The sequence below is a fragment of the Marmota monax genome, unplaced genomic scaffold (assembly GCF_021218885.2).
Source record: "Marmota monax isolate L192 unplaced genomic scaffold, Marmota_monax_Labrador192_F-V1.1 WCK01_AAM20220418_F8-fsc00024, whole genome shotgun sequence".
Lineage (NCBI taxonomy): Eukaryota > Metazoa > Chordata > Mammalia > Rodentia > Sciuridae > Marmota > Marmota monax.
The window spans coordinates 11,357,525-11,384,336 of NW_026695224.1; the positions used below are offsets into that span (position 1 = coordinate 11,357,525).

Genomic DNA, 26,812 nt, shown 5'->3' on the forward strand with positions numbered 1-26,812 from the left:
TAAATCAGTCTGAACTTAGCAGGTTGGATGTATATGTATAAATATTTCTTTTTTTTTTTTTTTTTGGTGATACTAGAGATCAAGTCCAGGGTCTCACACACACTAGCCAAGTGTTCAACCACTGAGCTATATCCCCAGTCCTTTAAAAAAAAAAATTTTTTTTTTTTTGAAACCGGGTGTAAGTTGCCTGGGCAGGCCTCAAATTTGTGACTCTTCTGCTTCAGCCTTCCAAGTCACTGGGATTACAGACGTGCAACACCATGCAGGATGGACTATATTTTGAATGACAATCAGATACATTTTGGCATACAACCATCCCTTTTTGGTCTTTCCAGGGTCCACAGGAAAAAATCTTTTCTTTCTTTCTTTCTTTTTTTTTTTTAAGAGGAGTTATTTTATTTTTTAGCTTTAGGTGGACACAATATCTTTATTTTATTTTTATGTGGTACTGAGGATCAAACCCAGTGCCTCACGCATGCCAGGCGAGCGTGCTACTACTTGAGCCACATCCCCAGCCCGGAAAAAAACCTTTTCTTACTCAACAATACTGTGTAACCTTGGGCAAATTACTTCTGTAGACTTTTGTTTTTATCACTACAATGTGGACAATGACAGCAACTACCCCTCTGGATTGTTTGAGGCTTTTTAAAATGATGCAACATAGTTAAATCCTCTGAATAGTGCCTGGCCTGCAATAAGCACTCAATACATATTAGCTACTACACCACATGCGCTATAGCAGACAGAAACAAAGACCTACTTCTTAAACAAACAGAAAATAGTCATGGAAATATTTGGGGTACAGAAGGCAGAGTTCAGAAATGGGACAGAAAGTGATATAAAAGTACATGTGTATATATAAGTGTGTGGGTGTCCTAACTTAAGGCTAAGTTACTCCCCAGGGAGAGAAAACAAAATTAAACAGCACATCTAAAATGGCTAAAAATTAAGCATTTTCACAAAACTATTTTGATTGGTAAAACTTTTAGTAGCATCTACTCTGGAATTAAAGACTAGTTATAAGATGCAGCAGGCTTCTTGACCTCAAGGGGTTAGTGGGCTGTGACTTGCTCAGCTCTACATGCCAGGTGTCCACACAGAGATACTCCAGTATTTCCTTGTGTAAATACAGGTTTTCAAATGTCAAGCTTACTAAGTGAGGTAAGGTAATGCAAACTGGCAGTAATAAGCTTTCAAAAAAAAGGACAAAAGCAGAGGCTCACGGGAGCTACACAGCAAACATTTGTGGGCTAAATCAAAATAATGATAACACAGGACAAGGGTTTTTCTGAATATCCTTTTATATTCTTATAAAAATAGTGGTGGCTACCTTATCACTGGGCCATCTCGATTTTTGTCTGGTATTCAAAACTATTCACCAGTAAACACACTGTGCACCTTGAGGCTCTGTATATTCAACAACCACCCCCCACCTCCGGTCCATTAGCGCACTTCTCAGCCATCAGCCACTTACCACAGGATCCTTTACAGTATCAATCAGCTTAATGATATTTGTTCCACCACGAAGGTTCTCCAAAATCTTAACCTCACGTTTTATCTTCTTTTTCTTCACTGGCTTAAATACACAAGAGTAATCAGAAGTAAGACTCCTTTTGAAGTTAATATAATAAATACAACCTGAAAACAATGTAAGCCAATCACATGGTTCATATGCTACCTTATGGACTGGGATGTATTAAAAGAGCATGCCTGAATCAGAAGAGAAAAACTGACACAAAATGGGCTTGCCCACAAGAACTTTTAAAGTTAAATCATTTACAGACTTGTATAATCTATGTGTCAAGATGTTTAAGTAGTTATATCTAAGGCACTTAAAATTTTTGAACACCCATGTCACACTTCAAAAAATAAAATGTTTACTAGATAACTGTCAAATGGAAAGTATTCAAGCTCTGAACAGCTGCATATCAAGGATGTACAAATGGAAAAACTGAAACAAAATGGGGTGCTCTTCCAATGAGTTACATGTAATTTTGACTTCCAGGAATGAAGACCAGTTCACTGACATCAAGTTACAAACTTGTTTCCCAGCTGCTGGCTCCCATTTCCTGTTGCCACTCCCATTTCCTTAATATCTAGAATCTGAAATCAGCAGAGCCTGTAAAATTTCCCAACAGATTCTATTCCTAAAGAAATATGTTGGATCAGCAAAGGAGAAAACTGATTGGATAAGTAGTGATTGAAAACCTCTACTATCTGCTAAGCTATCAAACAGCTAGATAGAAAAATCAAAGACATTAATTAGAAATACTCTCATTACACATACCATTTCCTGTCTTACATGGACCAAAGAATTTGAAGATTAAAAGCAGCTCTGAAAAAATAAGGGTATCTCAATCAAGTAAGCTTTACAAGGCACTTAGAACAGTGATTGGCATATAGTAAGCACTGTTACCACCATTATTTTCAAATTATTAGGCAGTAGTAAATATAATCCTCATAAAACCTCTATGCAGTAGAGTCAGCAGAGTAGAGGTCACAGCTAACAGTAGAGGGGGGCCAGGAATCAAATCTGGGGGTCTGATTCTGTATGCCACAGTATTCCATGCTGTGTTTTTGTTGTACTCCAGAGTGGCTGAGGGAGAAAAAAAACCTAAGGGGAAAAGGAGTTTTGTATCGCTGAAACACTGTTACAATAGCATAGGTAACAAGAGGCCAGTGGGGTCTGGTATGAAATGTTAAAACAAGAACTCAAAAGCTGTTGCAGGGGTTCAGGGAACAGTAACACAACCATATACCAGAGATCATCATTTTTTTTTTTTTTTTTTAACCATACTTGAACCCAGGGGCGTTAGTTCATTGAGCCATATCCCTAGTCCTTTTTAAAGTTTTTTATTTTGAGACAGGGCCTTGCTATGTTGCTGAGAAGACCATTATCTTTTGTTGGTCCCTGACACACAGCTCTCAACAATTAAAAGAGGAAAGGAGAAGACTGTGAAACAGAGCACCTGTACTCTAGCTGCATCCTTGCAAGTCAGCTGTGAAAGACAATGTCACTGTCTACTTTGCCAGGGTTCCCAGTACAGCAGGTCTGGCTGCTGTGTCCCTGGCCCCATCTCCACTTAGGCACTTTACTCCTTAGTCTCCTTTTCATAATTATGAACTTCATTGTTTTCAGAAAATGAAGTACTACACAATTTGATTTAAAACAAAAACAAAGCCAACCAGGGAAGGACATATTACATAATAACTAGCCTATAAGCTTCAAAAATGCCAATGTCACAATATGGACTGAGCAACAGTTTCCAGATATGAAAGATGTGACAACTGAATGTAACACATGATCTGAGATTTTCTTTGTTATAAAGAACATTATAGGCACAACTGCAAATGTGAACAAAGGCTATAGATTAGCTATAAGCACTGAATTAATGTTAACTTCCGATTTCTGAGCATGGAAGCATGGGTAAGAAATTGTCTTTGTCTTTAAGGAAACACATGCCGAAGTAGTTAGGATGGCTACAAAGGGATGGCTACAATTTACTCTCAAGCACTTCAGAAAAACTAAATATGTGTCTGTATGTACATAACATGCAAATACATGGTATGTATATGAAAACAAAGAAGGATAAAGCATTAACATTTGAGGAACTAAATGAAAGGTATATGGAAATACTTGTAACTTTTCTTAAAGTCTAAAATTATATCACGAAATTAAAGGAAAAATAAAAGTTGGCTATCTTGTATGTATAAAATCAGCCAATGCTACCACTGTATTAAATAACTTTCAATGTGAGAAAATTCTAGAGTTGTCATCCACAACTCTAGGGGGAAAAAGACCCACAGCCAGAAGCCTGTTTACAATAAGCAACCTCTTCTTCTACTAAGAGCATCCTTAACTCCTCACAGGGTAATTCACTAAATAAGTTATCTTTATGATGCTGCCCACATAAAGCCCTCCACTCTCTCCTGTTACTCAGCAACAGGTCAGGCAGGTGCATAGTTCCTGGACAACCAGGTTAAGATCAAGCTATCCTTCAACATATCTAAAGGCAACTCAGAGCAACTGAAGCATATTTTGTTGCCAAATGTCACTTGTCCAAAAACTATCCAAATTAGAGATTGAGAATAGCAGGGCAATTCTAAAGTGGCATAATTGAGTACAGCAGTTAAGAGTCCTCATATGCTGACAAAAGATCAAAGAGTTACAAAAAGGAAAGTGACCTGCAGCCCAGGACATTCCCTCCAACCCATCAAGAACAAGCTCCAGGGCTGTGGCTGTGACTCAGCGGTAGTGCACTTGCCTGGCATGTGTGAGGCACTGGGTTCAATTCTCAGCACCACATATAAATAAATAAGGTCTATCAACAACTAAAAAAATTAAAAAAAAAAAAAAAAGAACAAGCTCCAGACAGCTCTCTTTAGCCTCAGTTTATTTCCAAACCTGAGAAAGTCAGATGGAGTGAAAGAGACCATTTTAATTCTACAAATGGAATCAGAGAGAAAAAGTCAGAATTTATGAGAGGCTCATTAACATCCCCCAAAAAAGATAAATTCTAAGTTTCAAAGAAATAAAGATGCTTTGACTCTCCTGTCTAGAGTTTACACCCATTCACTACCAGTTACACAAAATGCAGAAACCACATGATTTCCACAAAGATCTCATGATTTCATCTTGTATGCTACACAAAAAGTCTCTCATAGGGTTCATTTACTTCAGTTCAGAGAATACCTGTTGAAAATATTCAAACTGAATTAGCTTAGCTATTTTCCAAATCCCTCTATTTTTTTTTATTAAACCCAAAATCCAGATGGATATACTGGTGCATGCCTGTAATCCCATGCACAGAAAATGCTAAGGCAGGAGGATCTCAAGTTCAAAGCCAGCCTCAACTTAGCAAGGCCCTGTCTCAAAACAAACAAACAAACAAATAAACAAATAAATAAGGGCTAGAGATGTGGTTCAGTGTTAAGCATTCCTGGGTTCAATCCCTGGTACTATAAAATAAACAAACAAAACCACCCCATCCCCCCCAAAAAAATCTCGAAGTCCATTAAAGCAGCAAAAAGTTAAAAAGAGAAGGGCTGGGGCTATGGCTCAGTGGTAGAGTGCTTGCCTCGCACATGTGAGGCACTGGGTTCGATCCTCAGCACCACATAAAAATAAATAAAAATATTTTTAAAAAGTTAAAAAAGAAATTAAAGTAGCAAATCAAGTTTCAGAAATAAATAAATTTTGGCATTTATAGGAAATATTTAAAGGGAAAGAAACACTTAAAATTTTCTGTGCATGCGCTCTGGAAATTTAAAAAGGAAGGAAGGAAGAAGAGGAAAAAGAGAAAGGAAAGAAGGAAGGAGTCTTCCAGAAGGTTTCTACCAAAGTGATGATCAGCTCTTGCTATTTGGGAGAACTTTTTCCTTTCTGATATCCAAAAACGTTGAAACAAAATATAAATTTAGTGCCAGTCTGCTTAGAAAGATAAGAGTTGGCAAAATCTGTAATCTGCCCCATTTATTTACCTAGTTCTTTTTTCCCTTTTCTTCTTCTTCTTCTTTTTTTTTTTTTTTTGGTACAAGAGAGTGAACATTTAACCAATGAGCCACATCCTCAGCCTTTTTTAAAATTTTGAGACAAGTTCTCACTAAGTTGCTAGGGCCTTGTTAAGTTGCTGAGGCTGACTCTGAACTTGTGATCCTCTGCTGCAGCTTCCTGAGTAGCTGGGATTACAGGCATGCACACCACTGCTCCTGGCTCTCTTTCTTTTTTTTTTTTTTTTGCACTTAACCACTGAGTCACACCCCCCAGCCCTTTTTCATATTTTATTTTGAGACAGGGTTTAAGTTGCTGAGGCTGGTTCGGAACTTGCAATCCTCTTGCCTCAGTCTCTTGAGGAGTTGCTGGAATCATAGGCATGCGCCACCACAACTGGCTTTTCTTTTTCTCTTAAAGGCAGATTTGAGAAAGATTTCAATTACTAGCATTTAATTACAAATTAATTTGCAAACTTACATTTGAAAAGTATAAGAATTGTGACCTCAATAAATTCCAAATATTAACAGGCAAAAAAATCCCACTTAAACTTATTTCTTGGATTGATAAATTCAAGACAGGAAAAATAACCTATAACTTCCAAAACTGGGTTACTTATTCTAGATCAAACCAAAGAAGACCCTACTAGATATTAAGTTTATCACCTGCATCAAACAATTACCATTGATAATGGTTGCTAAGAATGAAGAAGGATGAAGTAAGGAACAAAGTTCAGCCTGGATGATGGCACTTGTTTTATTATCTTGGTAGCATCTCTGAAACCCACTGCACTTGACCTAAATATAAATATCATTCGAGCAATAAATATCATTCACAGCAATTTCTTCACTATTTTTTCAAGTCTCATCATTATCATTACATTATCAATTGCTTAAGGGTAACTATTTATTTTTAGGATTAAAAAATATTTTTTGTTAATTTAAAAAGGAAAGGCATAAAATCAAAATGACAATGAGATATCATCTCACACCATTAGGATGGCTATTATAAAAACCAGAAAGTAACAAGTGTTGGTGAGCACGTGGAGAAGAGGAGCCTCTGTACACTGCTATTGGGAAGGAATAGCCACCGCGGAAAATTCCTCAAAAAATTAAAAATAGAATTACCTTCTGATCCAGCAATTCCAAAAGCGGTACTCATACACCCATTTTCAAAGCAGCGTTATTCATAATAGCTAAAATGTGGAAGTAGCCCAAGTGTCTGTTGATGGTCAAACAGATAAATGTGATATATACATACAATGGGATATTATTCAGGCTTAAAAGGAAAGACCTTCTGACATGTGCTACAACATGGATGAACTTGGGGGAAATCATGCTAAGTGAAATAAGTCAGCCACAAAAAGACCCTTAATGATTCTACTTACATGAAGTACTCAGGACACTCAAAATCATAGAGACCAAAAGTAGAATGGTCATTTCAGTAACTGGGAAGAGGGAGGACTGGACAGTTACTGTTGAATGAGCAATTTTAATTTTGTAAGATGAAAAGTTACATAGATGGGTGGTGGTAATGGTTACACAACATTATGAATGCATTCTGACTTAAAATGGGTACATTTTAAGTATGGCACATTCTATATGCATGTTACCCCAATTAAAAAATTAGAGGTGAGGGGGAAGGCAGCTTAATCTCATCAAGTGAATGTTACAACCCTTACTACTATTGTTTCTGCCTCTTAAACCGTTCACTTGGTCCAACTGTAATGCTGTTATTACAAACCATACTATACTGCTCTCAATGCATCACTGTCTTCAGCAAATCCAAACCTCTGGCAAGAGTACTATTTAACATAGTTTGTTCAAAGGACACTGAGGCACAAAGAATTTAAATTGTTCAACATCAGTTTCTGAGTATTTGAGATGACATCTGAGTTTGGGCAATCAACTTCCTGGGCCAGATTCTCTCAGGAAAGAAAAATATTTTGTGGATTATTAAAACACTATCATCTACCTACTCATTTATCTATATTTCATGATTTGCCTTTCTTACAGATGAGAAAACAGCCAAAGGGTATGAAGAAACTAGTTCAAGTCTTCTACCTTCCTTGTATAACATGTCTTATACTATACCACCCAGATTATGAGATGGCAGATCCTAAAATTAGGATCTAAAGATTATCTAGAGGCCTGCTCCACACATAGGAATGAATACTCTCTATCAAGATATTCTTTTGCTGGGTGTGGTAGCCTGTAAATCCGGTGGCTCAGGAGGCTTGAGATAGGAGGATTACAAGTTCAAAGCCAGCCTCAGCAATAGCAAGGTGCTAAGCAACTCAGGGAGATGCCAGTCTCTAAATAAAATACAAAATAGGGCTGGGGATATGACTCAGTGGTTGAGTGCCCGAGTTCAATCCTTGGTATCCCCCCACCCCCCAAAAAGATTTTCTTTTCACACGTATTCACTTTCAAATAAGCTCTAATATATTAAAAGGATAAAACTGTAACCCCACAAAATCTGACAAGTGATAATGAGACATGGAGAAACTGAATGGGTTAAAAAGCATAAAAATAATGCTCACTGAGGCTTCAAATGAAGAAAGTAAAATAGTATTTCCCTTACATATTAAACTTGTTGCTGGGGATGCTAATCATAGAGACCCTCTGCCTACAACTCTCTGGGTTTGCATCTATTTGTCACTTCAACTAGCAACCCACCAAAGTCAAATACTTAGAAGAATAACTCCAAAAATTAATTAGAGATAATTTCATTTGATTTTAGTGAGTATTCTCCAATCCTTCCAGTACACTTCAATACATCAAGAAATCAAATATTCAGCAAATGTTCTGTATTCCTCAGATCTACCAAGACTAAATGACAGGTATGCAGAGTTCTACACCTAGTGCCTCTACCCACTAATATGCAACTTTGATCACGTCACATCCTTTCTTTAGGTCCTAGTTTATCTATAAAAGACAGACTAGGGTTCTAATCGCTTATAAGCTCCTATACCCTGTGATTCTGTTTGACAAAGGATAACTACACTTTCCATCTGAAACCCATTTTAACCCCAATGTTAGAAACAGCACTGACTAGTCCACACACAATTTTTAATGTTACTATATTTTAATAATACTGTTTAACTCTTGATACCATGAGACATTTGTGAAAACTAGAATTCACAAAAAATGTAAATACCACTAATGTGTTGCTTTAGGAAGATACATGTACACATACCCAAACGAAGGGTAAAAACCCTACCTCTGAAAAAAAGCAGAAATAAAGAAGGAAGCAATATATCAGTATGTAGAAAACATCCTTTGGATATAACATAAAGACTGCCAGTCGCCATAAAGTCATCAAAGATCTGTATCAATGCTACCTCCTGACAACACAAAATTTTTAAGAATTTGTAAATACAGCAAACATGTTTAAAAAACATTTTAATCCCACCATTCTCTGTTTTAACTTCAAGAATTAATTTCTGTGGAAAAAAACGGATAGCCCAGCTGTTATAAAATAATACTATTAAAAGGAAGCATTATATGGGAATTTTCATGTCATTGTAGCACTGGCTCAAAAAGCTATACAATGGTGTTGTTCTTGACTACTATTCACCAAATAGCAGTTTAATTTGAAAGATCCCAAAGACCCCAAGAAGCTCGAAAATCCATACATACAGGTAGTACCCACAAAATGCTAAAATTTATCTAAAATGGTTAAATGTTTTCATTTCTGTGGATAGCTTTTTTTTTTTTTTTTTGGTGCCAGGGAATTAACTCGGGGCACTAGACCACTGAGCCACATTCCCAGCCCCCTATTTTGTATTTTACTTAGAGACAGGGTCTCATGAGTTGCTTAATGCCTCACCATTGCTGAGGCTGGATTTGAACTCACAACCCTCCTGTCTCAGCCTCCAAAGCCCTGGGATCACAGGCGTGCGCCATCGCACACAGCCTGTGTATAGCTTTCTAAGTGGTATTACATTACAGAGGAACTGAGGAATAGATTTTTCAGAATTAAAATATGAAACTTTTGACACTGAAGTAAATTAAAATATAAAACTTTTGACACAGAGCTTTCTGCTCTGCTCTATAGATCCTTACCATTCCCAAAACAAACTCTTGTCAGAAAAATATACAACCTTTTTACTGATTAGGAAGTTTTAAGATTTTAGCCTGTGAATATACCACTTGAGGATAGCCTGTAAAATTTTCCTCACCAGTTCCTAAATTCACAAAATCTCTTAATAGCTTGAATACATTTTGATCAACAAAATACTTAGAAATCTCAGATGCAAATTAAATGAAATAAAATTTCTCGGTGATCACTCAGAATCCAATCATTCTCATAAATGGAAAGACTGTTATAAAATGGTATTTACTGGAAAAGACATCCTGTCCTTGAAGGAATGTACCCTTTGTCTCGGTTACTCCATGAACTTTAATACACTAAGTTCCTTCTGCAGCTGAAAAACAACCAGGGTATATGAAATGGAAGCCTTTTCTATATTCCAAACTGAGGAGCTTATACTCCGCTAATGACTTAATTTCCTATAACCAAACACCACAATGGTAGATATTAGTCATAACTTGAACTTATTTGAGTAAGGGAATATAACCTCAGATAAAGACCATGTTCTTTTAGTCAAGTGCAGTGGTACATGAATGCAGGAGGCTGAGGTAGGAGGATCACAAGTCTGAGGCCAGCTTAGTGAGGTCCTAAGAAATTTAAATGAGACCCTATCTCAAAATTAAAAATAAAAAGGATGTTTGGCTTGGTGGCGCACACTTGTAATCCCAGCGGCTCGGGAGGCTGAAGCAGGAGGATCCCGAGTTCAAAGCCAGCCTCAATAATGGTGAGGAGCTGAGACCCTGTCTCTAAATAAAACACAAAAAAGGGCTGGGGAAGTGGCTCAGTGATTGAGTGTCTCTGAGTTCAATTCCAGCATCCCCTCAAAAATAAAAAATAAAATAAATAAAAAGGGCTGGAGATGTAGCACAGTGATAAAACACACTGGGTTCAATTCCCAGTACCAGTACCCAAAATATAATACTACTTTGAACCTATTTTAGTAACAAAACCACAATAATACCATTAGTGGTTTCTTACCCTATCCTTCAAATAGGAATAGAACCTGGATAGAAATGCCACAGGGCTTTGAAAAACATAAAGAAGTCTAGTTTTCACCAGTGGAAACATGGTGATTCAGGTCGTATCAAGGAAAGAAACAAAAACATTTCACTAACCAAATCATCAAAGGCAACTTCTAAGTCTCATTTTAGGACAGTGGAACTTATAAGATCTGCTGAGCACAGTGGCATACACCTGTAATATCAGCTACTCAGGAGGCAGGACATCGCAAATTCAAGGCCAACTTGGGCAACTTAGTGAGACCTTGTCTCAAAAAAAAAAAAAAAAAAAAAAAGCCAGGCACAGTGGCACAGGTTGATAATGCCAGCAGCTCAGGAGGCTGAGATAGGAGGATCACAGGTTTGAAATCAGCCTCAGCAACTTAGAGACCCTGTCTCAAAATTTTAAAAAAGGGGGTCTGGGGTTGTGGCTCAGAGGTAGAACACTCCCCTAGCACAGGTGAGACCCTGGGTTCAATCCTAAGTACCACATAAAAGTAAATAAGTAAAATAACATATTGTGTCCAACTACAACTAAAAAAATAAATATTTTAAAAAGCGGGGGGTAGGGGGCCACTGAGTGTAGTTCAGTGGTAGAGTATTTGCCCAGCATATGGAAGGCCCCGATTTCAATCCCTAGCACTGAAAAAGAAAAGAAAAAGATCCTACAATTCAATGTTGAAATGAGCAGTAAGAGACATGAAGAAATAGGCAAGAAGAGTTCTAGTCAAGGGTCATTTCAATGTAATGTCAGGGCAGTTTCTTACAAGGATGACTGAAGAGCAATGTGATGCTTTCCTAAATGAACACACTGGTATTTAAACACGTGCCTGAATGCTGTTCTTTTCAACAAAGTCCACAGGAGACTGCACACTTACATTTAAAATGTTGCCATTGCACAAAAGTTTATGCATTTTTCTCGAATTGCTTTATTCATTCTTCTGAATGTACAGCAGTGGGATGTGGATTGTGTCCTAACTTCAATTTATGTTTGCTCACGATTGGAAGCAGCTTATATTAAAAACATTTATGCTTATATACATAAAAGAATCATGGCTTCCTTGGACAATGTGACTAAAGGAAACATTTATCATCACTAGACTTGGATGGGCTTAGTGATGGCCCTAGAGATTGACAGAGTGCATAAACTTGACCCCTCATATTATACAGCTGCCCCAACACACAAGAGCAACTTTTCAATCCCATATTCTTACTCCACAGAACCTCTCAAAAGGCGTCACAATGGAAATCAAGTACATGTAAGAGTACCCTTCAGTCTTCTTGATCTTTCACTAAATGACATGTACATACATTAAATAATCTGGCAAAAATGAGGACCCATCAGAGTCTAAGTATTGCTTTTTAGTATACCCTATAAAACATTATCAAACCTCACAATCAGTTACCTGAAGGAAAATTTACCTATTTCTTGATGCTTACTAAGATCATGCTTAATCTGAAAGATAACAAAAGACATGTCATCAAACTGCTAAAACGGACATTAGGACAGTTTTTGTTCCAATTCTCATTTTAGTGATTAGAACTGCAGTCTTCTGTTGCTCCAAATTTTACTTTTACTAGCTGATAATAAACAACGGCTAACTGGCTTCCTAATAAGATTCCCCCCCGCACGAATGGCTAACTATCCATTCCACCTGAAACTTTATTACCAAAGAAGAAGAAATAAGTGATAATTCACTGAAGGAGTCTCCTTTTATTTGGACTTCAAAGTTATCTCTGAAGCCACTCTAGTTTTTAACAACTTTTTTTCTGGAATAACTCAGAACCAAAAGTAACAAACACAAAAATCACAGAGCCTTTGGATTGATGGAAATCTCCCATTAAAAGACTTTCTTTCCTTTGAATACCTATTTATTTTGGGACAAATAACCATTTTGGAATTAGTTTTGGGAATCCCTAATTTATACTTCAGAACAAGGATGTTCCTGAGCTAACAGCTCGGATTTGAGATTAGTCTGCATATTTTCTCAAAAGTTCACAGGAAAATGGGGTGGGAGGAGGAAAGGAGTGACATCCGACAAAAGATACATAAAATAGTTTGCACTGCTCATTCTAGAAGGTGGCAAGAGCAGCTTATGTCCTTTTGACCTGTGGAAAAAAAAATATTTGCAATGCCACTCGTAAGACACTCACCTTGAGAATTTTTACAACCACTCTTTCATTGTTGGTGATGTTGATGGCCTCAAATACTTCACTATACTTCCCACGACCAAGTTTCCGAACAAGCTGGTAATCATCTTGATTACTGTGGAAGGCAAGAGACACAAATAAATGCCAGGATTTGGGATTAACTAACCCTATGCCCACTGTACACCCAGTCTAAATGTTTCCACTAATCAAACATTTGGAAGTGTCCATATATCATGCCACAATTCATTCCCTAAATGAAAGCCACGGCATAAACCTGGCTCCCTTCATTCTGCAGAGCTCCCAACGAGGAGATGGGAGCAGGAAGACAGCACTGAGCCAATCTAGGGTGTCAAGTAAAGCATCCACCTGGAGGCCCAGAGGGTGCCCGCTCTTCCCGTGGCTCCACCAGCACCTGCCTATTCTACATCCTTAAGGCAGACAGTGAATCTGGACGTCTTTAAAAATTTTCCTCCCACCCAGCCTCATTTCAGAAAACTAAAAAGGCAGCGAATTTTAATAGCTCAAGGGGACAGCTGTTGACTTCCCACCCCAATAGAAACCCAAAAGTGTGAGGAGGAGGAGGAACTGCTCCCTCACTCCCAGGGTCTGGTCCCTGGACCCTACACTTCTCCTCGACCCCCCGCACCCCCACAAAGCAAAAAAAAGCAGCAGCAGCAGCAAATCTCTGGAGACGAGCGGTGTGCAAAGCCGGGATACAGGGCTGGGGAGGTGGGCAGGGAAGAGGAAGAGGACATGTGCGAGAGGGGGGTCTGTGCCTCCCACCCCAGACCCGAGGCGGCGCCGGCCCACCGAGGAGCCGGCGGAGAGGCGGATCCCCCGGGTTCGAGTGCGGTTTGCGCCGGGGAGCGGGGGGGGCGGCGGCTTTACCCCCAGCTCGGGACGTGAGCTTCGTAGTCCCAGTACTCGCGGCTCCTCAGGCTGTTCACCTCGGCGTAGACCCGGGCCCTACTGCCCGCGGCCGGGCCGGGCATGGCGGGCGGGACCGGGGGGCGCCGCGGGGCGCAGAGGGCGGCGGCGCGGCGGGGGGCGCGGGGCGGCGGGCGCAAGGGGCGGCGGGCCGCGAGGCGCCGGAGGAGGAGGAGGAGCGCGGCGGCGGGCGGCCGCGCCAGGCCGGGCCCGCGGGGGCGGACGGGCGGGCAGGGGGCGCGGGGGGCGCCGGCAGAGCCGGCCCGGCCCTGGAGCTGCCGGCGGGGCGGCGGGGCGGGCGGCGCTCGCACTCCGCGGCGGCCTCCGCTCGGCTCGCGGCCCCAGGAGGCGGCGGCGGTGGCACCGGCAGCGGCAGCCACCGGCCGGGAAAGGGGCAGCGGCGGCGGCGGCGGCAGAGAAGAAGGAGGAGGAGGAGGAGGCGGAGGAAACCCGGAAAAGGGGCCGCGCTCACTAGGAGCGGCCGCCGCCCAGCCCCGGGCCGCCCGGGCCCACAGCGCCCCCTGCAGCGCGGGGGGACCCGCAGGGTGGCGCCGGCCCCGCCCCCGGCCCGACCCGGCCCCCAGAGCCCCAGCGGAGCTCCAGCCCCAGTCCCAGCCCCAGTCCCAGCCCCAGCCAGCGTTGCCTACTGGGTCCTACCGGCCGCTCGCCCCGGGGACCCCCACCCGCAGACCGCGACCCTGGAGCCATCCCCCTCGAGTCGCGGCCCTCTCAGGAGCGCCCGGAGACGCCCACCCCCACCCTGCCCTTGTGGTCACCCAGGTTCATCCCCGCAAGACCTCCCATCCCCACCCTGTTCTGACCCGCCTGTCACCCAGCTGGTCTCATCAAATCCCTCCCCATGTCTCGCTCATAACTCAGAAACTCCCCCACTTGCCGATTTCTCCTTCCTCTCCCTTCCCCTCTGGACCCTGCCCTGTCTCCCACAGACCCCCTCAACCCCAGGACCTCCCATTCTCTCTTCATCCAGAGCCTGCCTTTCCCTAAGTCTTCCCGAGCCTTCCCTCAAATCCCTTTCCAGAGCCTTCCCTGAGAACCCTCTGAATGTCCTCTTGGGTCATTTCGTTAAACTGGAGTGGGTCAGGTTGCTCCACTATTAAGTTACTATTTTTCCCTTTGTAACTAAGAAGTAATTTGTAGGGAGATACTTTGAGTCTCTGTAAAAATCCTTTTTTTTTTTTTTAAATTTTCCTTTTTGTTTTTGTTTGGGAGAAGGGAGAGCACGGGAATTGCCAGTCCAGCCTGAAGGGACAGACAAGGAGTTAGGGATGGCTGAGGATGGGGTGGCCAACCCAACTGGCCCATGTGATGGTGTTGCCTTCTAGTTCTGAACACTCTTACTTTCTTCTTCTGAGCCTTGCATTTGTTTTGCTTGCCCACCCTGGGTCTTTTAGAATAGAACCTCCTCTCCCAGCCCTGGTGCTCCTACTTCAATCCTTGTTCATTCTGTTTTTTTTAGATGAGACCTTGCTCCCTCCCCCTTCATGTAGTTCAGAGCAAGGACTTACAAACGTGTGACCTTGTGCTGCAGATTTTATAGCATAAAGCCAGTAATGGCATCTACTTCACAGGGCTGTGTGAAGAATTAAAAAGGTAAACCACAGCGAAACAAAACAGTGTTCGGTGTTAAGATTACTAAGTGTTATGCTATTATTATTGGACAGGGCGTTTCTCCTAACACTTTTGCTTCCCCAAGACCATCACACGCACACACCCCTTTCAGTTCCTTTCACCTTCCAAGCTTGGCTAGGGGACACCAACACCTTCCCGAGGCCTACTCCTTTTTCCTTTTCAAGTTTCACCTTAAAGGTAAAAACAGCATGAGAACCGGATGCTCAGCACTGGCTCATCTGTCACTGGCCACAGCCAGAGGCCTTCAGTGGTTACCATGCTATCCCAAAGATGACTTGGGGGTTACATAGGGGAACTTAGAAGTTCCCTAACCACTGATCATACTTACCATCAGTAAGGAACCAACTGGCCCTCTGATGTGCTGTGGTGAGAAGAGCTACATCACCCTTGTGGTATTCTGCCCAGAATCTTCAACCTGAATCTAATCAGTAGGACACAAGCAGACAAATCCAGATTGGGGGACATTTGACAAAACCAGCATCCTGGACTCTTTAAAACAATCAGTATCACAATAGAAACCAAACCAAACCCCAATTAATGGAGACTAAGAGACTAAGTGAAGCGCATGATTCTGGATTCAATTCTGGATTTTAAAAGGTGGGAAGAGACACGGGGATGGGGAGAAAGAATACAGCAAACAGAAGGACACTATTGAGGGAATTTGAATATAGGTCATATATTACATAATAGTGTTACATCGATGTTAAATTTTGTTGGTGTGGTCATTGCACTGTGGCTATGCAGGAGAACCCCTTGATTTTAGGAGTTATATGCCAAGTGCTTATGAATGAAGTATCATAATGTCTGCAATTTATTCTCATATGGTCTCCAGGAAAACTTGAGTTCCTGAGAGCATACGCACGCAGGGGGAGGTGGGGCTATTGGGGGGAAAAGTTGACAGTGAATGTAATTAAATGTAATTAAAGGGTCTTTGAAATTGCAACTTTTTGGTAGGTTTGAAATTTTTCAAAATAAATACGGAAGAAAACAAATAAAGCACACTAGAGGACACAAACATTCTCAAAATCTTAATGCTACTTTAGAATTTTTACCCCCAAGTTCCTATCAACTAGTCCAGATCAGAGATTCTTAATCTCAACCCTTGAACAAGCTTTCCAGGTTCCAGGAACCCCTGAAACCGTGAGCAAAATTTGTGGGTCAGTGTCTCTGTGTGTGTTTGTGTGTGTTCTTTCTTCATGATATATCAGATTCTTAAAGGAGGCCATGACCCAAAAACCGATTCTAAACCATTGATCTGACTACTAAATCCAAACCCTGCCAGGGCCCCATTCTTTACCTCCACCCTTGCCCACCCCTGACTCCACCCACCCTCCATGCCTCTTCTTGTCATCCTTCGTCACCTAACCCACACCCATCTCACGTAACCTGCTCCCACACCTGTGGGATGCCTGAGGATTCACCCACACACCACTCTGGTGCAACACACTCCAGATGTGGCTGACATTTCACTAACTCAGCCCTGAAACCTGCAGTCAGTCCTCCCACAGCCAAATGGAATATGTTTTTATGGTTTGTTGGTAGATAGGTTGGGCACCCCACAAAATTGGCATGTAGCTCCTGCCATGTAGCTGGTGTGGTGTGAATTAACATGGGCAATTGGAAATGGCACCAATGCAGCCTAAACTGAAGGAGTTTCACTTGGATATATGAAGAGTCAAGTGGGTGGCTCTGCAGGGTGGGTGACAGGCCAGGAAACCAGTATTGACCTCCCCAGTTATTCCATGTGTGCCATTTGGGGGTGAGTGTAATTCAGAGTTCTATAGGGAAAATAAGAGAGGCCATCTTGGATCAAACAGCCCAACAACTTCCTATTAATTCCTTCTATGTTTGCTGAGAGCCATAGCCAAGTAGGAATGACGCATGGCATTTTTGGTTGAAAGGTGACGCCAGCAAGCCATTGAGATGATGATGATTATGTTAAGATGTGCATTCAATTGGAGATTAGACCCCTGCTGTCCACCTCAGCCTGCTACTTTGGAGCTCTTGCCCACCCTAGGAGAGTTCCCATTGGTTGGGGAAGTTAGGAGAGTTCCCATTGGTTGGGGAAGTGAGGTAGGAGGGAATTCCGGAGGAGGGATTTCCTGTTGGTGTAGTGTGTCCCGGGAAAAGACAGCGTGCGTGGCATTCACGGGAGTTTTGGAAATAAAGTTTGTTCCTGCTTGAGTGGCTCGTGATTTTGTGCCCAGCCAGACCGCGGCATATGTTCCCAAATTCTATCCAACACTAAAATTCCTTCCAAAACAAATACATTTTGGAGAACTCAGAAGACTCCCATATATCTTGACAAGGTCTATTTCCAAAGCATTTGATAGGCATACAGGCTTCTAGCTTGTATTGCTGCTTCTTAAAACCTAGCCTTGGGGCTGGGGATAAAGCTCAGTTGGTAGAGTGCTTGCCTCCCATGCACAGCACCACAAAAACAAAAACCCTAGCCTTGGAGGTGGATGTGGTGGTGTGCACCTGTGATTCCAACTCCTCAGGAGGCTGAGGCAGGAGGATCACTTGAGCCCATGAATTTGGCCATCATAGTGAGAACTGTTCTAAAAAAGCAAACACAATTCATAAGTTCTGTGTAATTGAATCCTGCAAAAACCTCATAAAGCTAAAACCACTGAACTTACACTTTAAATAGGTGGATTGTATGATGAAGCTAAGATAACATCTGTAGGTTTGGAGCTGCTGTAAGAACCCCCTTTTATTGAAGATGAAGAAACTGAGACTCCAATGTCAAGGATAACTTGAGATAGAGTTTGCATTTAAACTCACAAAGTCCATTTTCTTCACCCCTTTCTGATTTAGGGTTCTCCAAAGGGCCCAAAGATGTATATAAAGAAAATAACTATCATGGCAATGTAAAATAACCTACATTATCCCAAATAAGGGGACCAGTAAAATAGATGGTAATTATGAGAAATTGTTAATAATGAGAAAAAATTTATGATATAAGATTTGTTTTGGGGGTGGACATTGGGGGTTGACTCCAGGGGTGCTTTACCACTGAGTTACATTCCCCAGCCATTTTTATTTTTTAAGACAGGTGCTCAGTAAGTTGCTGAGGGTCTCGCTAAGTTGTTGAGACTGGACTTGAACTTGTGATCCTTCTGCCTCAGCCTCCTGGGTCTCTGGGGTTACAGGTAGGCACCACCACACCTGGCTATGATATAAGATTTTTAATAAGTTTTTTTTTTAAGTTGCACAGAATGATGACTCCCACCCCTATCCCAAAGATACCTACTTCCTATTTGCCAGATCCTGTAAATATGTTACCTTCCATGGAAAAAGAGACTTTGCAGATGTAATTAAGGATTTTGAGATAGATAGATTATTCTGGGCCATCCAATGTAATCATAAGGGTCCTTATAAGTGAAAGAGGGAGGTAAGACAGTCAGAGAGGTAGATATATTGATGGAAGCAGTGATCATAATGATGTGATTGCTGGCACCAAAGATGGAAAGGGGCCATGAGCCAAACAACATGGGACAACCTCTCCAAGTTGGAAAAGCCAAGGAAACAGATTTTCCTCTAAAGCCTCCAGGAGAAACACACCCCTGCTGACATCTTCATTTGTCCAAAGAGACCATTTCAATACAATCTGTGTGGTTTCAAACCACTAACTTTGTGATCATTTGTTACAGCAGCAATAATAAACTCATACATACTTAATGATAAAGACTCTCTTCTTTGACCAGAATTTTAATCAATCAGGCTCCTGAGTCCTTTTTGTCCAGCCTGATCTTGAGCTCTCCTCTCTGACCTTGCTGAATCCAGTTTGAGCAACTATCCAGGTCAGGCTAAATTGAGCATAAATTCTCCACCTTTGGTATTTGACTACCTTGGCATCACCTCACCTGTCTTCAGCAAGAACTCTGTCAAGTCTGTTTGGCCAGAAGCCCCTTATTCTTGATAGCTAGCCCCTTGGTTATACATCCTCATGTGTCCTTGTTGTAGTCACAGTTGAGCCCAATCTCTCTCCCCCACAGTCAGACCCCAAAGCAGTGATCCCTGTACCTATCCCATAGCCCCCTTTGAGTGAAGTCTGCCTTACCATCTTTAATGAGTATTGAGAATATTTATTTCTTTTTAACATTAATAAACAATTTTTCAAAGAATTCAGAGAAAAACAAAACTTGCTTCTCATTGCCTTTCATACTCCCACAGTTTGGTGTGTATCTTTCCAGGCCTTTTTCTACAATAAGAATATACGGAGGCTGGGGATGTAGCTCAGTGGGAAGAATGCTTTCCTTGCATGCACAAGGTCCTTGGTTCAGTCCCCAGCACCGCCTAGAAAAAAAAAAAAGAATATATGATACAAGGTATGCTCTTCTGCTTTGTGTTGCTAAGTTTCAAAGCAAAATACCAAATGTATATCAAAATGTTTGATAGGTAAGATGGCAGGCATGGAACAAATGCATGACACGAACTGGAAGGAAATGCATTAAATCCTTTTTGGTCTTGGAATATTAAGATTTTACTTTTACCATTAGGAAGTAGAGGGAACCTCAAGGTTTACCGCCTGTCGACAGAGCCTAGCCCTTCCCCTAACAACTTGTGAGTTAATGAGGGCTCTCTGAAGCTGGAAGTGGGTTCAGGAGAAGGTAAAGTCTCTCTGTAATCCGGGGCATGTGAAGAAAATGTGTTAACTGGAGCCCAGCAGACCTGCACTCCACCTGGGCACATTGCACACACACTCCTTAAGAATATCAGTATTTGATTCTTTTATGCCCTCATCATCTTTACAGTGTGACCCACTGTGTCCTCCATCCAGAAGGTGCCTGAGGAGGCTGGAGGAGAAGTGACACATCCTGGCCAGGCAACAAAGCCATTGAACTGAAATTTCCTGCTAGTGCACCAGTGGGGGCACCTTTCTCTCAGTCCATCTGACTGGGCTAGGGGGCACATTTTTAGCATCTTCCCAACACCTATCTATTCCCCAAAGCTCATGAACTTGAATTCTTCTAATAGACCAGGGAAATATGAATAAAGTCATTTGAACTAATATGTAAGTACAGGTTGAACATCCCTAACCAAAAAAAAAAAAAAATTAGAAGCCTGGCACCGTGGCCCATGTCTGTAATCCCAGCAGCTCAGGAGGCTGAGGCAGGAGGATTGCGAATTCAAAGCCAGCTTCAGCAACGGGTGGTGAGGTGCCAAACAACTCAGTGAGACCCTGCCTCTAAATAAAATAAAAAATAGGACTGAGGATGTGGTTAAGTGCCCCCGGATTCACTCCCAGTACTAATATATATATTTCCTGAATTCTCCAAAATCCCAAACCTTTTGAGGGCCAACATGATGCCACGAGGGGAAAATCCCACATCTGACTTCATGTTTTGGGTCACAGTCTAAACACAGGCTCACTAAATATATTGTATAAAATTACCTTCAGACTACACAAATGCTATGATATGTGTGAAACACATGATTTTTGTATTTTAGACTCGAGTGCTATCTCTAAGAGATTTCATTACATATATGAAAATATTCCCAAATCTAACAACATCCAAAATATTTCAGTCCCAAACATTTTGGACAAGGGATGCTCAGCCTATAAAAGTGATCTCAAAGGGATTTGCATTTTAAACAGTGTCAGGACTAGGATGTCTAGGAGACATATCTTTAATCCTGGAATTTCAAGGGATAAAAAGGAGAAGGGAGTGTTTTTCAGGGTAATACTTCCCTAGGGGACACCCACTCCACTTGGTGGGAATGAGCATTTGGGGGAGTGGGCTGAACTCTGCAGTAGCAGACACTCACACCCCCTGGCAAAGCCAGGGTACCTCTTCCTGCCAAACTGCTCTTCCATAGGTTCTCATAACCCAACCAAACTGCCCAGAACCACCATCAACTCCCACATTCCATCCATCACCAAGTCCAACTGGCTTTCACTCCAGATGGCTTCTCGCTCCCACCCTCTTGTCTGTGCCCACAGACATTGCCCCAGTTAAAGCCCATATCGTCTCTGCTTGTGAGCTTTCTCTGGGGCCCTTTCTGCAATTATCTCTGCTCTTTCGACCTGCCACATGCTAGCCCAGGGGTCCTTAAACTGGGTGGACGGCCAGAACTTTGTAGGTTATAAATTTGTACACAAAGTTTACATCATTATTCACTAACCTCTCAGTACAATTGAGCATTTCCTCTCATTCTAAATGTAGTGAAAAACTCCAAACAAAACACAGCAGTAATAGCAGTACCTGTGGCTCCGTGACTGTAGACATAGAAGGTGTTTGCTTGTCACATTACAATTGACATTATTTTGAAGGAAGAAAAGTTTGTTCTCTGGAAAGATCAGCTGGAACATGGAGGACCCCTGCTGAGGTTGGACTTTCTCCTGGATTCCAGACCCTACCTCAGCTCAAAATGTTCCTTCAGAGGAAGCTTAGCCTGAGATTTGATGCTTTTTATTTCCCCCCATAGATACTAGCTGCTCCACCCAAAGAAAACTTAAACTAAAAGATGGTGAAAACACAAGTTGGGCTTTTTGCTTTTGACAGTGTGCCATTCTGAATGTTTGCAGAAATCTTCACAATCAACTGGAAGATGATAGAAGAGCCCAGATATTAGCAATGGGCCCTCTGGTTCTGGGGACCTATCTCCTCTGCTGCCTACAAAAGCAGAGAGGGTAACAGAAGTTTCCAGAGGTGATCTGTCAACTCCAGAGAGTCCAAGCCCGAAAAGAAAATCAAAACTCTACATGCCTAAGGAGGTGGCCATTGAGAAAGCGGGGAGAGATGGTAGGGAGAAGATGGCACCCATGGCAACCAACCAACCACCCAAGACCTGGAACCATTGCTGAGTGGAAGAGGGTCCCACCTTAATTCTCTCACAACACTTACACGCCATGACTGTCTCATCCTAAGACTCCATTCTAACGTTGTCACTTGCCCCAATCATGTCTTTAGAGCAAAGGGACCATTCTAGAACCATGTGTTCTTAGCATCTTTTGGAAGATTATAGATTATTTTGGGTAGAATGTAACTCAATTTGAGGTTATCTGATGTTTCTTAATAATTTAATTCAGCTTATGTATCTTTGGCTGAAACACAAAAATAAAAATTGTGTTCTTCTCATAGCCTCCTACCAGGTGGCACACAATGTTCTTTGTCCCATTACTGGAGATAGGAACTTCAATTAGTTGATTCTCAACGTGGTGACTGCCAGATTTCTCCACTGTAAAGTTTTTGTTTTTACCTTTTCAATGAATACATATTTGGGATAGAGGTATTTTCTTTTTTATTTTATTTTTTAAATACATGGTAGCGAAATGCATCACAATTCTTATCACACATATAGAACAAGTTTTCATATCTCTGTATATAAAGTATGTTCACACCAATTCATGTCATCATATATGTACTTTGGATAATGATGTCCATCACATTCCACCATCATTGCTAACCCCCCCCCCCAGCCCCCTCCCTTCCCCTCCCACCCCTCTGCCCTATCTAGAGTTCATCTATTCCTCCCATGCGCCCCCTCCATACCCCACTATGAGTCAGTCACCTTATATCAGAGAAAACATTCAGCATTTGTTTTTTGGGGGATTGGCTAACTTAGCATTATCTTCTCTAACTGCATCCATTTACCTGCAAATGCCATGATTTTATTCTCTTTTATTGCTGAGTAGTATTCCATTGTGTATATATGCCACATTTTTTTAATTCATTCATCTACTGAAGGGCGTCTAGGTTGGTTCCACAGTTTAACTGTTGTGCTGCTCTACACATTGATGTGGCTGTGTCCGGGATGGAGGTATTTTCAAAACTATATAATTATCCTGAACCTTGTCAAACTTTCTATTGATTTATTATATTATGGAATCATGGATTCCTATTTTTATTCAATGAGTTATAATCAAATATTATCATGAGTTACTTTGATGCTCAAAATGTCCCTTATTTTGCTAGTAAGAACCCCTCCCAAGTAGCTTCTGAATCCTTTTGACAAGTCCCATCATCCTCTGAGTCCTTTTTTTTTTTTCTTTTTTCCTTTTTTTAGTACAAAAGATACTCCAGGCCCATTTTGTATGTTCCCTGCTCCAACTCTGGAATCAACTATTGTTTCATGGGGTTCTGATTCCCTTTCACAGGGAATAGCATTTAGAAGTCAAATCAGAACATGAAGTGGGCTCATTGTTACTGACCTATTGTTGCTCCTAAGCCTTCTCAAGTAGCCAGAGAAACACACACATTTACATCTTTATTTATTTCTACATTTATCTATCTATCTATCTATCTATCTATCTGTCTATATATCTGAAGCTATGAGTTCATTCTGTATCTCCAGTTCCAGCCTAACACAGTAGAATTCATTCTAGCTTTATCCCTTTCTATATTTGTAACCCTCCTTTCTGACAGTGAGCAGTCTGGCAATGAAGGGCTCTTAAGTGGAGGAGGAAGTGTTAGGAAAAGTCCCGTATGAAGAGGCATTTAAAGCTGAGATTTGCAGGCAGTGAGAGCATCTACCATGCAGACTCTGGGACCAGAGTATTCTAGGCAGATCACAGCCATCATTGCCAGGGCCCCAGAAGTGGCACACTGGAGTGGAGAGGAACAGCAGGAGTCCTGTGGCCAACCAGCAGGCAGAGGACAGAGGCCAGGTAAGAAGGGATAATGGAGACAGCACTTCATAGACCATGGTGAGGACTTTGGTTTGTAGAGCGCCATCAGAGCATTCTGAACTCAGGATTGCTCTGACTGCCAATGTGAGAGCCGGAAACCTTCAGTAAACCAGGTAAAGGAGAAGAGTGTTTGGGGAGGGGGTGAGAAATGCTCAGATCCGTGCATCAGTTTTTAGGGCTAGCCAACAGGACGTGGTCCTCAAAGTGTAAGAAACAGGTGGTGGCGCAGTGTGCTTTGTAAGTATTTGTAAAAATAAGCAAACAAATAAAGACAGTAGGAATGAAAAGCCTAGCACGTATGCAAAGCCCCCAGCATAATGTGTGGCCTATAATAAACTACATTCACCACCGCTGTCTGTCCCTTGGTGAATGAAGGTGAAAACTTTTCCTATTTCCTTGTCCCCATTCATCTTCTGTGTCCTGGAACTTTTACCTCCTTTCAACTCGGGCTCCTTCCTATCCCTCCCCCACCCTTCCCAATGAGTCAAAACTCCCACTTCCTCTGAGTTGGGTCAGGCAGGGTGTGGGTTGGCATCCTATAAGCTTATTAACAATAAAGTATTGACTTGCAAATGTCTACTCCTCCCAGTAGGATTCACATTTTTAAAAAGGCCACCAGGTATTTACTTACTTCAGTGAATGTGGTGGAATCTCTCACACTATATGTCCGGGTGGTTAAGGAGGTCATTTTGTTCTGGGCAGCCCTCAAATGACACCTTAGAGATGTCTGGGCCCTCCTGGAAGGGGCCCAGCCCAGGACCAGGCCGCATTTCTCCCTCCCTGCCTTGAACAACAATCATGGATCCCTATGTGGCAGGAAGATCAAGAGCAGGACCTGGTGTAACTCCCTTCCCCTTCGTGAGCTCCCATCTCTGAGGTAGTGACTTGAGGTAGTGACTCCACATACTAATGGACTTATGGCCATGGCTCTGGATGCCCAAAATCTTGCACACAAGTGGAATCTATGCAAGACTGTTTTGAGAAATAAGGTCATAAAATTACCATGAGGTATCACTTCATGTCTACTAGTCAAAAAAAACAATGACAAGTGTTAATAAGGATGTAGAGAATTTGAACACACATACTGGTGGAATTGTAAAATGGCACAGTCCCTTTGGAAAGCAGATTGACAGCTCCTGAAAGGTCAAACACAGAGTTCATGGCCTAGAAAACCCCTTCCTGGCTTTACAACCACAAGAAATTAACATATGCACCCTCCCCCCCCCAAAAAAAAAAACTGTAACAGATGTTTATGGCAGCATTTTCCATTATACACAACAGGTAGAAACAGTGTATATGTTCACATCGGGATTAAAGGTTAAGTCAAATGTAGTTTCTCTCCACTGTAATATTATTTGGCATAAAACAGGAATGAACTAGGGACTGGGGATATAGCTCAGGTGGTGGAGTGCTTCCTTCACATGCACAAGGGCCTGGGTTCAATCCCCAGCACCACACATACACACACACACACACACACACACACACACACGGAATGAACTACTGATATGTGTTTCAACATGGATGAAACTTGAAAATACTATGCTAAGTGAAAGAAGCCAGACACAAAAGACCCACATATGGTATGATTCCATTTATAGAAATATGCAGAAAAGGTAACTCCATAGAGACAGAATGTAGATTACTGATGCTAAGGGATGGGAGGAAATGGGGAGTGATTGCTAATGAGGATATGGTAGGTTTCTTTCTTTGTTTCTTTCTTTTTTTTAGTAGCAGGAATTGAACTCCGGGGCACTCAACCACTGAGCCACACCCCCAGCCCTACATATTTTTTAAAAAATATTTTTTTAGTTGTTGATAAATTTTATTTTTATTTATTTTTATTTATTGATACATGGTGCTGAGAATACAACCCAGTGTCTCACACATGCCAGGCAAGTGTGCTACTGCTGAGCCACAGCCACAGCCACATACCACCCCCCCCCCAGCCCTATTTTGTATTTGATTTAGAGATAGGGTCTCACTGAGTTGCTTAACAAGCCTCACTTTTTCTGAGGCTGGCTTTGAACTCTCAATCTTTTAAGTGTCCATGTAGAACTGTGTTTAGGCTATACTCTCCTGCCGGGTGCTTAAGACCAAGTTGGTCACAACTGATTTGTTCCTATCTACTCTTTTTTTAAAAAGATACACATTTTAATACCTTTATTTTATCTGTTTTTTTTTTTTTTAATGTGGTGCTGAGGATCGAACCCAGGGCCTCAAATGTGCTAGGTGAGTGCTCTACTGCTGAGCCACTACCTCAGTCCCCTATCTACTCTTAAGAGTCAGCTGAGATTCCTCAGAGATCACTCTTGGGGACATGTGTGAAGACTCTTGGATCCTTTAACTTTCCTCTATCAGTGGTGCCATCTGCCAAGATGGGTCATACTGGCTTCTCTTGGAAGGATCAAGGACATTTCCATCTCCAGTGATCCTCCTCTTTGCAGAATGTGCCCATTCTCTAGGGGACATTCTTTATCTCCCTAACTGGTAGATTGGGTGACTCATCAGAGTTGCAGGGGTCCCTTAGAGGGCAAAGGCCAAAATGTTGGCTGCTTTTTCCTTGGCCCTTTTACTTGCTTGACTTTGGTCTCCAAGTTTTTGGTTTTTAAACACCAAGCAGGTCAGTTTCACCAGTCTTGAAGTGGGAGTAACAGGTTTTAACTTCAATATCTCTAATTTTTATAGTTACCCCTTTCATTTAATTGGGGTTAGTATTAGTACTGGAATTCAGCATTATATACTGTCTATCCTAGAGGTGATGGCTTATTTTATCAAATTAACTCAAGTTGTTTTATTAGAAGCAGTATCTCTGCAAAACACTAACAGGCAACAGTTATAAACTTTACAGGGAAAATATAA

At 41.7% G+C, this 26,812-nt stretch overlaps 1 protein-coding gene across 2 annotated transcripts in view; it reads right to left on the reverse strand.

The window, feature by feature from the left end:
• The window catches only part of Csnk2a2 (casein kinase 2 alpha 2), a 39,799-nt gene extending 26,025 nt beyond the window's left edge, over positions 1–13,774 (reverse strand). For both annotated transcript variants that reach the window (XM_046434564.1, XM_046434563.2), the window contains exons 1-3: positions 13,624–13,774; positions 12,739–12,850; positions 1,475–1,576 (exon numbers count right to left, since the gene is read on the reverse strand). In XM_046434564.1, the coding sequence (XP_046290520.1) occupies positions 1,475–1,576; positions 12,739–12,850; positions 13,624–13,727 (318 nt within the window). In that variant the 5' untranslated portion in view covers positions 13,728–13,774. The remainder of the gene's footprint in view (positions 1–1,474; positions 1,577–12,738; positions 12,851–13,623) is intronic.
• Positions 13,775–26,812: the final 13,038 nt, after the last annotated feature.